The 13,870-nt window shown below is 43.0% G+C and overlaps 1 protein-coding gene across 1 annotated transcript; it reads left to right on the top strand.

Annotated features, from left to right (window-relative positions):
* The first annotated feature begins 4,321 nt into the window (after positions 1-4,321).
* Positions 4,322-9,662, top strand: LOC147635889 (uncharacterized). The gene is made up of 3 exons (XM_086802039.1): positions 4,322-4,376; positions 8,809-9,227; positions 9,312-9,662. The coding sequence occupies exons 1-3, from the start codon at positions 4,322-4,324 to the stop codon at positions 9,660-9,662; spliced, it is 825 nt and encodes a 274-aa protein (XP_086658165.1).
* The last annotated feature ends 4,208 nt before the right edge of the window (positions 9,663-13,870 follow it).

The following is a 13,870-nucleotide window of genomic DNA, read 5'->3' as shown; positions in this document are numbered from 1 at the left end:
GGATTTGTGTCTTTTCCACATTTGGATCTCCGGTGCCCCACTTCCAAACATCGACGCTGGTTGGTGGTTGCATCCTTGGTGGCAGCATCTTCCTTCCCTTTGGAGTCTGAGATAGCAAGTATTGAGAGCATGGATGCTCTAGAGGAAGCAGTTTCTTGGTCAGTATAGACCTTATTCGATCTGTGTTTTATGAAAATATGTTGATAGTTCTTTGTTAGCCTTCAACAATTCTGAGAACATGACATGGGAAGCCTCAAAGAAGAGGTTATCTGTGCTAGCCCACGGGGCTACTGAATGATTTGCTAGCCTGTCTTTCAGGTATACATTATCTTTGTTTAGAGCTTGGTTGGCATCCTTCAGCTTCTGGGCCTCAACCAGTAGCGCTCTGCGCTCTTTCCTTGGCACACTGGTCGGTAGCATCTTTGGGTGGTTCGTGGCTAATTCCGCATCAACCTTCACCATTGGCGAGTTCTTCTTGTAGCCTGGCGGCCTCTTCTTTTGCTTCACGTAGCTCTAGCACCCATTGTAGTCTGGTCACGACGATAAGGATGCAAGATCCTTAATAATGTTAGTAGAAATATCATTCCTTTGCTCAGGCTGGAGGTTTGAGGGGGGGAGAGAGAAAATAAGAGAGCACGTCTCAAGCCAAAGTAGCGCAGGCTATTGGTCCGACTGTTGGTTTGTTGTGCCGAGGCTTGACATCACGCCTTCCTTAAGAGCATCCCCTCACTAAGAGCGCCACATGATGATGATAAGGTTTTAAAACCTTAATAATTTTTTTTTCATTTAAAAAAAGTTTGGGGAGGTTCCCATGGTAAAAACCTCGCACACACTTTATATGTGTGTGTGTGTGTGTGTGTGTGTCCAAGGATGTGTGTGAAACACACACAGATGACATAAGTCATAGCACACATAGCCATGTGTAGGCAGTTTTGTGCCATCATTGTAGCAGAGATTTGCAAGTGTACGCACTTTGGTTGTCATCAATTGTTCAAGTGTGCGTAGTCAGTCACACACGACAACATCATGGAATCTTAGTGCTTTTACCTCTTATACATGCCTATGGGCATCCAAGAGGATACAAGTAATTGAGGTCTTAATCAAGCACACTCTGGAAATAGTTTGTGGGCGCTGCACTAGCTATCAAAAAACTAATGACATGGTCCCATGTGTTGACCATGAGCATTTGGCACGATACAAGGGAGCCTAATTTGACATTTTTAGCTCCAAGTGTGCGTAGTCACACATGGCATTATCCATGAGAAGGGTTCTCACATAGCCAAAAAAAGAAATTTGATTCATGGCCACAGTCGTAAGGAGAAGAGTCAACAAGTTGGTAGCATAGTATGGTAGCATAGTCTACAAACTTGAGTTGTTGAAGAGCTATGCAAGGAGAAGAGTCAACAAGTTGGTAGCATAATATGGTAGCATAGTCTACAAACTTGAGTTGTTGAAGAGCTCTCAAGTACACCTAGTTTTTCATATTAGTTTGCTTTTTGAAAAACTCACAATCTTGAAATCAAACACTAAGAAAAATCTTATTGCTAAGTTTATAATAATGATTTGAAATTCGAGAATTGGACTTGTTTTCCACAATAGGTGTTGGCAAATACCAACCACCACAAGCTCTGATCAGCACCAGGCTGGTTGATGTCCAACCCCTTGGCAACCACAAAGAAGCCTGCAAAATTTAAACATGTCCAGATTTGTAGCTCATTTTAAATCTAGCCTTGCTTGGAAACTTGGCCTTAATCTTAATACCAAGGAATGCTAAGTCGCACAACCATGATTTGAAATTTGAGAATTGGACTTGTTTTCATGATGACTGTTGAGAAATACCAATTGCTGGTTTGGTTAATGTGCTAAAGAAATAATTGCAACCAGCACATAAACCAAGGTTGAAAATAGTTTGGTTGATGTGCTAAAGATATAATTGCAACCAGAACATAAACCAAGCTTGAAAATAGTTTCCATGTCCTTGAACAATTTTCTCATAGAAAAAATAGGGATTTTTCATATTTTCATTCAAAAAATATAAATTACATGTTTTTAATTATAAACTTCATGCAAACTTATGGTAGTTTATACACATGTAAATTTTTCTTTCAACATATGTATACATTTGCCCAATGTGGACCCTTGGATGTTGAAGATTGAAACAAGCGTGGGGATACTTCCCAATTGCAAGTGGCCCCACTGGTATGATCATCAACGTAACTCGTGCCCATTGTAGAAACACGACCTTGGATTTTGAAAGTCAAAACCACCCTCACAAGTATGGGAATGGATAGCGAGTTGCAAGTTGCCCCACTTGTTATGGTATAGTCACCACAAGCATGCCCAATGTGGAAACATGACCATATAAACTCTCCACCCAAAATAGTGGCAATGCCATGGGTGAACATTTGCATCTTTAATCTTTAATTTAGCTATGGTGCACACTAATTCAACCAACAATCAAAGGAACACAAAGCAAAATGGTTCTATGGTTGGATGTACACATATGTCTCAAGCACAGTAGAGATAAACTAGGGCATGATGATATACATAACATACATGGCCCCTTGAGAGAGAGAGAGAGAGAGAGAGAGAGAGAGAGAGAGAGAGAGAGAGAGAGAGAGAGAGAGAGGGGGGGGGGGGGGAGTTAGAAAGTGAGCTAGAGAAGGGTAAAGAGAGTGAGTTAGAGAAAGGTAAAGAGAGTGAGTTATAGAGAGAGGAGAGAGAGAGAGAGAGAGAGAGAGAGAGAGAGAGAGAGAGTGAGCATTAGAGAGAGAAAAAGGGAAGACAGAGTTAGAGAGAGTGCTAGAGAGAGTTGATTAGTTCGAGAGAGTAAGAGAGATTGAGAGAGTTAAGAGAGAGAGTGAGTGTTAGAGAGAGAGAGAGAGAGCGCGTGAGAGAGTGTGTTAAAGAGAGCTAGAGAGAGAGTTGACAAGTTTGAGAGAAATAGAGATAGTTAGAGAGAGAAAGAGAGAGAGAGAGAGTTATAGAGAGAGAGAGATGGTTAGAGACATAGTAAATAGAGAGAGATGGTTAGAGACATAGTAAATAGAGAGAGAATTAAGACAAAGAGATTTAGAGAGAGAAAGAGTTAGCGAGTTAGAGAGGAAAATAGAGGGAGTTAGAGAAAGTAAGAGAGAGAGAGAGAGAGAGAGAGAGAGAGAGAGAGAGAGAGAGAGAGAGAGAGAGAGAGAGAGAGAGAGAGAGAGGGGGGGGGCCAATTTGAGAGAAATACAGACAATTATAGAGAGTAAGAGAGATTAAGAGGGAGGGAGAGAGATTAAGAGAGTTAGGGAGAGAGTGAGTGAGAGTGAGGTAGAGGTAGAAAGAGAGAGAGAGAGAGAGAGAGTTACCATAAGTTAGAGTTTGAGAGAGCTCAGGAGAGAGTTAGAGAGTTAGAGAGAGAGAGACATAATTAGAGAGAGAGTTAAAGAGAGAAATAGAGGGAGTTAGAGAGAGAACTAGAGAAATAGGGTGAGAAAGTGAGGCAAAGAGAGAGAGAGAGAGAGAGAGAGAGAGAGAGAGAGAGAGAGAGAGAGAGAGAGAGAGAGAGAGAGAGAGAGAGAGAGAGAGAGAGCGAGTGAGTGAGATGATAGAGTTTTTTTTTCCGAGAAAAGATCCTTTCATTAGTTATAAAAAAAACACCCACTGGGCTACAAAACCCCTCTCCTGCTCATAAGAAGGCAGAGCAGAGATCCAATCAAGGCAGCTAGGGAGACTCTCCCTAGGTGCAAAAAAGTACAAATAACTGAGAGGCTATATCATACAATAGGAGGGGGGGAAATCCACACGTGTGGCCTGTAGTGCCAATGGGGGGTACCCGCGTGTAGAGTATAGAAAGGGACACTGCGCCAAGTGGTGTGGAAGGCCTGGCCGCTGCAAGATCGCTCGATCCGAGTCGCCCGCGAATGCGGTCATATTGTCTTCGCAGGGTGTGAATCAACTCCTGCTAGATAGCCTAAACAGTCTCTGCTGGTGGCTCCAGTCTCCCCTCAAAGGCCCTGAAACGACGGGCTCTCCAGGTGAACCAGATGGTGAGGCTGTTGAGGAGCTCCCATCGTAAATCCCTCTCCTGTGTCCAGTCCGGTGGACGAGAAATCCGATGAGGAAACAAGGTGAGGCTGGCCCCTAATGAATCTGATGGCTTGGCTGTCCTGCTCCGTCTCGTATCCTAGAGCAGGCCCTGGCGAAGTCGACCAGGCAGCAGCGGCTCCCCACGTATACATGCCCTCTGGAGAGAGGGGGGCCAAAATGCGCAGCATCCTCAGCAGCCAAATCTGCTGCGCCTGTGGGCAGTCCCAAAGGCAATGTCTCTGTGTCTCCAATGGGTGGCCGCATTGGGGACGCAGGCCGATGGAAGGCCACTGTAGACAAGCCAGGTGCCAACTGTGCAGAGCCCCTATGGGAAACCAGCCACCACTGGAAAGTTGAGATCCTGCGTGCCTGTCGACTAGCAGAGCCTAGTCCAAAAATCATCTAGGAACTCCTGTGAGAGTTCCTGTAAGAGGGAAACTTGGTATAGGGTCCATGTGTGCTAGGAGTATTCACTTGAGAGGAAGTGTTGAAATATACAAGTGAATAGCCGCCAATGCTCCGATGCAGCTGGAGAGACCCTCCTCCTCGTAGTCAAAATATGCCTCCCCAACCGAACAATATACTGGAAGAAGGTGATCTCTGTGGCCTTAGGGGATGCATAAGGATCGTGCCACTCGTACTCGCCAGGGTCCCACTGGTGGAGCCGAGCCAAGGGGCGTGCAATATATGCCCATATGTGCCAATCAGAGTCCACATTTGCAGGGTCTGGATCAATATGCCACTTTCGAGAAGCGACGGCCACTACCTGAATCCTCTGAAAGATGCACTCTGCAACCAAAGGCGACTCTGCCTCCACTCTCTGAAGTCTGTCCTCATCCTGGATCTCATAGTAGAGGCATCTGCCATCCTCAGTGCAAGCTCTGACAACAATCAGGATCTCCAACTGTGTAAAGGCTCCCATCCACTGTGGGGCCGCTCGCTCGAAAGGCGTGAACCACTCCTCAGTGAGTGCCTCCTGAATGTCATCCCTCATAATCAGCCCCCCTCTAAAGTGACTCAGCCTCTCCGCCTGGATCTCCTCCAGGAGACTGCAAAAGGCATGCCAATCTCCAAAACTGCGTGCTAGGCCTGCCGCCAATGGTCCCCAGGCTAGACGAGGCCGAGAGCCCAGCATATGACCCTGCTCTGTGCGTACCGCGGGGCTCTGGCCCGTTCCTCATCACAAGGAGGAGGTCTCTGAGAAAGCCCCGGTCTCAAAAGCTCCTAAGCTCGTAGGATGCTCAAGGCAAATCTGTCCTCCCATCCTCTACTAAGACCTGTCCTCCTCATCTCTATGAAGATCCACCGTATCTCTGGTGCCCAAGTGCCCCCTGCTAGGGGAGCTCTAGCCTGCAGAGCAGCCGCCGCTGAAATAGAAGCTCCTTCCAAGGCTCAGTGCTGCCTGGAAGCAGCCCCCGAACAATAAGCTTCCCCCCTAGCAAGGCTCTACTCTCTGATTAGTTGGATCTACATTAGGAACTCAATGGAGTCTTTTTGGGCCCTTTAATTTGCCATTGCCTAATGGAGGTGATTAAGAAATAGACAAATAGGGAGATTACATGTGGACTGAAACCAATGGTTTGTAAGAGCCTAGAAGGTAGTGGTCAAACTTAGAATAATAGGCTAAATAGGCTCTTTTTAAATTTTCAAAATCAACTAAAACTCAAAAATTTAAAACGTATATGCATTTTTCCCCTATTTTATATAGAAAAGGATAGCTGCAGCCAGCCACCAGCCACCAGCCATCATTAACTAAGGCCTCCAAAGTGATAGAGGCCCAAAAACGAGTTCCCATGCATTCAATGCACATTCCCCTTCACTTTCCACTATCCCTCTCTCCCACGTTCCCTCCAAAACGCTCTCTCTTTCCCCTTTCTCATAGCAAGGCGTTTTTCACTCTCCAGACTACTTCTTTTAGCTATCTACCTCTTGATCTACCTCTCTCTTCACTCAGAAACCTAGATCTATAGCTATGGAAGCTTGATCTGCAACCTGTTCTTAGAAGCTATGGAAGTTTGATCCTCACTTACATTTCCTTCCTTCATCCTTCTTCCTTGTCCAACCTCCTTTTACAGAGTGTAACAGCAGAGCTTAGCTATGGAAGCTTGATCTGCAACTTCCTCTGAGAGGCTATAGAAGTTTGATCCTCACTTACCTTTCCTTACTTCATCCATCTTCCTTGTCCAACCTCCTTTTATAGAGTGTAACAGCAGAGCTTAGCTATGGAAGCTTGATCTGCAACCTCCTCTCAGAAGCCACGGAAGTTTGATCCTCACTTACATCCTTCTACCTTGTCTAACCTCCTTTTACAGAGTGTAACAGTGGAGCCAAGCTATGGAAGCTTGAGTTGCAAATGCTTTGGCTCTCATAATCTTACTCATTGTCTCCTCTCATCCCCTCCAATATCCTCTTTCAAAGTGCAGTAATAGCACAGCCAAGCCCTTGGAACTTGCTCTACAACTCCTTCTCTTTTTTACATCTCCCTAGTCTAAGTTTTTTCTCACCATTCTATTTTTCTTTGCCATCAAGGTTTATAATCTCTCTAATATATACATCTGATGTCTTCTTCTAGAGCTCGAAGGCCTCCGATCAGTATTCAATCTCTCTCTTGTAGCAGTGGTCAAGATGAGGATGGACACTGGAACATCAAACAGTACGAGAAGTGGAATTGGATTACGATGCAGCCTAGTACAAGAGGAAGCCACAAGGTGTCAAAGCGATACGTTGATATACAAAGTCACCATTGGAAAGGGCGGATATTGGAGCTCAAACAAGATCGTGATGGAAAAAAGCTAGCCAAGGTCCAACATGTTTACAAGGCAACAGAGCTGAAACTAGCAGACCATGACCAACGTCAACGATTTCTTGCAAATTGTAAGTTATTTCACCACTTTATATTCTTGTTTTTAAATCAATTGTGTGCTAATAATGGTATACTGAGCACTGATTGTTCTTGGGTTCCTGTGCGTAGATATTTTTCCCTCAAACTATAGTGAATGGGAGCCTATGGAGGCAATTTCAGGAACCTTTGAAGCATACCATGTGGAGCTTGGTAGTTTAATCTTTGGAGGGTGTCCAGCTGCACAACTTCTAGCACGAAACATCTTCTTCTATGAGGATACATATGTGGTTCCCACGACAGCAAATGGTACTGGAAAATTAGTTCCAAAACCTACGCCAACTCTCACATCTATTGAATGGCCAATTCCAGACAATGCTTCAGTGGCCATGGCTTGTTTGCAGATCGAAAGCAAGGTGCAAAATGCTATGAAGTGCACATATGGATCTCACAAAGCAACCATAACCTGCTTCATACCTCTACACCTCTTTGTGTACCTGTTCCGTACAAGTGACACACATCATATCCCAACTTTATGGATTGCAAAGGGGGAGAGAGCTCTGACTTGTTTCTTATCACCTGCATGGGATAAAAAAGTTGTTCAACACAATGGAGACACCATCAGATGCGGAGTAATTGTTGAGAAGGTTGTGACGCGCTATCATATTGCCAAGCAACAGTTGTCCATTGCGTTTCCTTACAGGCGATGGAAGCTTACAAATGGAGAATGGGAGGCGTTAGACTCCGACACAACCTCTACAGAACAGGGTGTGCTACATATATCCATGCAAGGTGGGGATGTAGAAGATGTTACTGTGAATGATTGACTGGTCCCTTGCCAACTTACGTGACTACTTAGTTCTTCGATGGTGATTTTGCTTTGATAACCAATGGTAGAGTAGTGCACAAAAGGCAGGAACGATCTTTTCTTTGTAGAGAAATTACTTTCCCTGGCACTGGATATGTAATCTTGAATTGAAGTAAATACAATTTCAATTTTTTTGCCTCACTGTCTTATTAAGAATTTTCAATTGTCTTGTGCAGTTTTATTTTTTTGTGATAGTGTAAGGTTGGTCACAGAAGCATCTGTGGCGTGAGCCACTAATAAATTGGAAATGACCTTGTGATGGAAGGATACGTTCTTGCTTTCGCATACCATTTCTTAAAAAAATTTTGGTACTTACAAATTTTAAAAGTTTTTAAAAATTTTATAACAAGGTCGCCCATTTATAAACGATACTTTACTCATTTACATCAATTGACAATTATCGTTCTCTCCTAACACTTGCTCTCAATTTTGCACACCTTTCTGTATCACACACTCTCTATTTCCTCCAATCACTCATAGACATGGCACCTCTTCTTGACGCACTTATTGCACAGCTAGGAAAGCTTGAGTTACTTCATAGGGTTGATGAGATCGTCCCTATGTTTGAGGGAGCAATTGATGTACGTGCAACAATGCATCTACACGCGGATGCTTTTACAGATGTCATTCAGTATATGGATGAACACATCAGCACGTACTCCATCATGTTTGAGGGTGATGAGGGCTTATGGGTTCCAGTTGACCTCATCAAAAGAGAAGAATTTTAGATTTCGCCTATCCAGGTTTTTAAAATCCCTCACAAAAAAGGACTATAGAAATGAGGAGGAAGACTTACTCCTGGATCTACAAATGGGCAACATCGGCACTTCTTTCCTAAGCTGGGACATGGTTTTGGTCCTTCTGTTACAAGAGGGTGTGGCGAAAAAAAGTGGCAAGGAAAAAGAAAAGGGCAAAGTAAAGCTAATGGAGCAGGTCCCCAAGAGGCCCATGCTGAGGAAGAGAATGTTACAGAACAATGGGAGGCCTCAATGGCATTGGTGGCTCTACAAGATAATGTCCCCGGACCTAGTTCTAGAGGGTGATGAAGTACTCGAGGAGGTCCCAGACCTTGTTATCAAGTCTTTGCATCCAATCATTATTGATGGGAAAGAGTTTTTGTTTTTGGATGACATTGCCAAGACACTCGGGTTTCGTGAGGATGAGGCACTTTCTATTATTGCCGTGAATGCTGGGGGTCAAGACAAAGGAAAAGTGAAAATCTCTTTTGAAGATGACAACCTCACAAAAGCGCTTGCATATGATATTGGTAGCAGTACCTTGGAAGTTGTAGTGGCCAAAGCGCTCGTTGAAATAAAGCAAGAAGTGCAATTCTATGAGAGCGTAGCTGCCTTTGAACCACACATGCCCTTGGTTGCTGGCGATGCTCAAGACCAAGGAAGCATAAACTTGACGAATGAGCAACTAGTTGCAAGTGACGATGCAACTGAGGTATGTCCTTACTTCTTAGTTGTAAAGCAAATTATTTTTTGTATCATTTCACGCTTCCTAACTTCTATATTGACATGTTGATAGACTGCTTTTGAAGTGGACAAGTTTGCTATGCGCGTAGGAGGAACGCGGCCAAAGTCAGAGGGTCGAGATGCATCCCTTTGGCACTACATACCTGCCCTCAGAGCCGACATAGTGCGGGTTTTTCATTTAGAATATGCAGAGATCGCCTATGCCGAGCTCCTAAAATGTAAAGCACTTAGTGCAGTCTTGTCGGAGAACCCCTTAGCCTCGAACATAAATAAATGTATTTTGGTAGCTAGGGAAGCTGCCTTGTATTGCTTCACGGGCAACCATCCCGGCTCAGTTTTAGGCCATTGTGCCCTTTCTCAGGCTCAAGGAATCAATGAGCCAAGTGATGTATTCCAAACTTAGGCCAGAAACCAGCCTCTAGAACTCTCTCTCCTGAGCTCTTCCAAGAGCTTATTAAAAAGATGTAATGCAAACTTCTCTTCCAAGTTTAATAAAAATTTTTTGTTGTGCATTGTAAGTTGTGATTTTTCCTGGCGTAATTGTGACATACCATTTCAAGCCTCGCAATTTTAAGATTTTGTTCATGTGTTCATAGAAAAAATTGTTTAGGATTTGTTTTAATTGAGATCGTGATTAAAAAAAGTAATCGAGATTGGGTTAGAGCGGTATGAAAAAATATTGTATTTATAGATGTAAACACAATATTGTATTTATAGATGTAAACACACTCACATATATGTATATATATATGTACATATATGTATATATATACATATATATATGTGTGTGTGTGTGTACCTATATATATATAAAAGATTCTGGGGCTATTGAAGGATATATATACATAAGACATAAGATATTATAAGATTTTAAGGCTATTATAAGATATACATAAATATAAATAATATCTTATATAAATATGTAAGATTTGGGGCTATTAGGGCACCTAAATGGTCTTATGAGCCTCACCAGACCAAACATATCAAAAAAAAATAAAAAAAATGCCATGTGCGCTACGGCGCGTAAATCTCCATTTTGACCTGGTCAAACTGGAGATTAATGCGCCGTAGCGCACATGGCATTTTTTTTATTTTTTTTATTTTTTTTTGCCTTGAGGCACATAAGACACTGTATAAGTTTCTCTAGTTGACTTTATAGGATCTACATTTTTTGTATATATAAATATTCATATATATGTGTGTGTGTGTGTACATATATATATATATATATATATATGTGCATATGTATATATATTTGTATATGTATATATATGTGTGTGTATATATGTTTGTGTGTGTATATATATATGTGTGTGTGTGTGTGTGTGTTTGTGTGTGTTTCTTCCTGTGTGTATAGTGCTTTTATATTTTTTAAATGAAATGTTCATTGGCACTGAGTATACAAAAAAAATGGACTCAACAAAGAATGTAACACGACTCAAAGTTTTCATTAATGTGTGAAAAAGCTACAAAGGAATCTGGGAACATTACAAAATTTTGTAGGGAGTATTACAAAATGGGTTAGCCTATTGAGGTAGAAGGCTACGCTCTAAACATAGACGTAGGGCTAGGGACATATCTACAGGCTTCAAAGTAACTCTCTTGGCATGTACCATAGCCAGCACTGAGTCTTCAAAAACAGAAACTACAATATCTTCAGCAGCTTCTTGAAGAGCTTCAAGAGCTGTGCTCTGTATGCGGTCAACCCTGTCAGAATATTTTTCCATTGTTTCTCTCACCAGTCGAGAGAATGGTGCCTTGGGGATGAGAAGATCTGTGCTTTTTTGATATTTCCTAATCTCTCGTAGCGCGACTGTCCCTGGCCTCCATTTTCTCTTCTTCTTTGTAAACTGGTGGAGGCGGTGGTGGTCTTTGATTCTCCCACGGTGGTCGTTCAGACCTGAACTTCTTTTTCTTTTGTGCACGCTCTTCCTCTTCTTGTTGGTCCCGAAACTTGCCCTCCATTCTTTTACCACACTTCTTGACTGGCCGTCTGGATGTTGTGGCTGCCTGTGGTGGCTGTGCTTGGCTTGCCCTCCTTGCGTCCTCTTTGGGCTGCTGTCTCTTTTGCATTTCTATCTCCCAAGCTGCCCTCACAAGAGCAAACTCTTTGTCAATGGTTTCTTTCGTGATGCCGTAGGACAAGAGCTCGACCTCCCTGTTCTGTAAGATAACCTCTAGCTGTTCTAGGGTGTCGGCCTCAATAACAATCTCCGGTGGCTGCCCTTGACCTTCCTCGGCTTCTTTTCGACGCCGCTCTTCTTCTGCTTCTCTACTAGACCCTACTTCTTCAGCTTCCTTCCTGCGTTGCGCTTCTTCGGCCTCCTTCCTGCGCTCTTCTTCTCTCATCTCCTTTGCCTCTTGCTCTGTTACGATAGGTAGACTTGTCCTTTTTGCTGTAGCAGCCCAGGTAGTGGGCCGAGTTGATCGAAAAACCGCAAGTCTTGCTCCTGTTCTTCTGGCATGGCCTAGGTATGTACGAGTGCAAGAGATAGTGGGAGGGCAAGAGAGAGTAGAGTACAAAGAAGAAATTGAAATGCGGTGGCTATAAATGAAAAATGACTTAAATATGTCTATAAATATAATTTTTTAAAACTTTTAAAAAATTTAAAAACACAAAAAGATTATAATCAGAGAGTTTAAGCCCATGAGGAACCACACCGACGCTTGCTTGCTACCCACTGCCGTAGTCTCTCCCTAGCATTTGATCTGTTGTATCCTTCAGTTCTTCTTGCATTAACAGTTTTCATTATTTGACGCCTAAGAGACAAATTACCGCGACTTTTCTGCCTTTTTTTGCCAAACCAGAATGCGATAGAACCAGTTGAACATTTCATGGAGTGCATTACTCTTGACTTTGCCACCACCATGGCGAGTGCCCTTAAAATACACGACCTTTGCTTGGTAATGTGATTTCTCCATGCCTTGATTGCTCCAAAGTGCTAAAGAGCCATATCTATCGAGAAAGTATGGCCCATGTGCATACAATATATGCTGCATAGAAAATTACAAAAAGTCAACAAACAGTATGAAGAACATACTACAAGGACACAATAAAATACAACATTACCATGTAGTGAGTAATGTGTGTTTCTCCCCATGCCTCGACCATTTCTTCTGTGAATCTACAAGTGGCTTCTTTAAGTGCCTCAATACCATGGTCATCCAGGTGAGGTTGCTCTAGAAGATCGACCACTTTATTACACACCTCCCATACATGTGCACGTTTTAGGCCAAGCCTGGCATCATTTCCTCGATATGTTGTGACATCACATATCTTTTTCCAAATTTCAAAGTCAGTGTGGCTATGAGAACCCAAGTGGTTTGATAGCAAGTGTCTTGCCTTTGATCCACCCATGCAAATTTTATTAGGGTTGTCTTGTGTAGGGTTTGATTTTCTGTCCTTTGTCAAGACCACTGCTCCAGCATGTAATCCCATAGAGGAAAGTACACCCTCTAGTGCACGTATTGACTCTTCTCGTCGATCTTTGGGCTCCATGTTCCAGACATAGTTTATGTGGAGCATCAATAGCTTATCCAAAATCCTGAGTCTTGCATGTAATGTGCACACATGCACTTGACATAGTGGAATTTCCAAGATTGGGTTCCAAGCATTGTCCTCCTGGTCACGACTAGGTGGCTTGCTCTGGTCACAACTTAATATGCCATTATGCCATACCTTTGATCCTTTCCTCTGTTCAGCATAAAAAACGATTGCTTTTTTTGCACCCACCTGTTTTTGACTTTTGCCTTTGCTAGGTTGTTTCCCTTTTACTCTTGAGTCTACTGCTGTCTTGGAATGACAACAGTAAACACATGAGAATATAGTATTCGCACCTGTTTTACAACCCAACATACACTTTAAGGTTTTTAGATCGCCACCCAAGTGCCATTCAACATTAAAGCAGCCTATTCCGGGAACATCAAGCTTCTGACCATTGACCTGACAAGAGACGACATGTTGAATGCCAGACCGTTCAAAATACCACCTCAAGGTATCATGGTTCTCTTTTGGGAGGACCCATGCTGCTTGCCACCAGATGTTCTTCTCTGATTGAATGCCGTAGTAGTCCTGCTTATGCCCTTGACCCCTACTGTTGCTGTCTTCAGTTGCATCCAACTCTTGGGTCTCTAAAGGCCTTCCTCTAAGTGCTCGGCTCATCAAGGTTAAACTAACACGCTCCAGTCTTTGACCTTTAACCACTTGACATTCATCCAGCTTCAAGACAAACACGGCATTTCCACCTGTCTCTTCAAGTGTGACGCCATAGTACTGAATCATTGCTTTTTGTAGCACTTCCATGTCAATGTAGACATTGTTATATGCATTGTATTCAAAGGGTTTGATTGTTGGCATTGGCATAATATCCTCCACCCACTTGTACCCACCCTCGAACATGGATGCAATATCACCATTAGCACACTTCTTTGCCATCTGTAAGCTATAAAGTGTTGGAAGCAAGGATTGCATAACTCCCTTTGCTCGCAACCCTAAAGTGATTGACCTGTATATTGCTCTGTAACCTTTCTGGCTAATACCTGCTGAGTCACATATATCAAGCATCTCTTTGGGGGTGACAATTTCTTTGATTTCCTTCAAGAAATGTTGAC

Source organism: Cibotium barometz, chromosome 8 (assembly GCF_041138505.1).
Source record: "Cibotium barometz isolate CiBa-2024 chromosome 8, ASM4113850v1, whole genome shotgun sequence".
Classification (NCBI taxonomy): domain Eukaryota; kingdom Viridiplantae; phylum Streptophyta; class Polypodiopsida; order Cyatheales; family Cibotiaceae; genus Cibotium; species Cibotium barometz.
Note: the sequence above shows the minus strand (reverse complement) of the source record. Positions and strands in the feature narration are given on the sequence as shown.

What these genes read in the sequence shown, in the direction of transcription:
- LOC147635889 (XM_086802039.1), top strand. Translation starts at nt 4,322, where the DNA reads ATGGGTGGCCGCATTGGGGACGCAGGCCGATGGAAGGCCACTGTAGAC. An exon ending in GGCCACTGTAGACAAGCCAG is followed by an intron (nt 4,377 to 8,808) that starts GTGCCAACTGTG and finishes CCCCGGACCTAG; the next exon opens with TTCTAGAGGGTGATGAAGTA. An exon ending in CAAGTGACGATGCAACTGAG is followed by an intron (nt 9,228 to 9,311) that starts GTATGTCCTTAC and finishes ACATGTTGATAG; the next exon opens with ACTGCTTTTGAAGTGGACAA.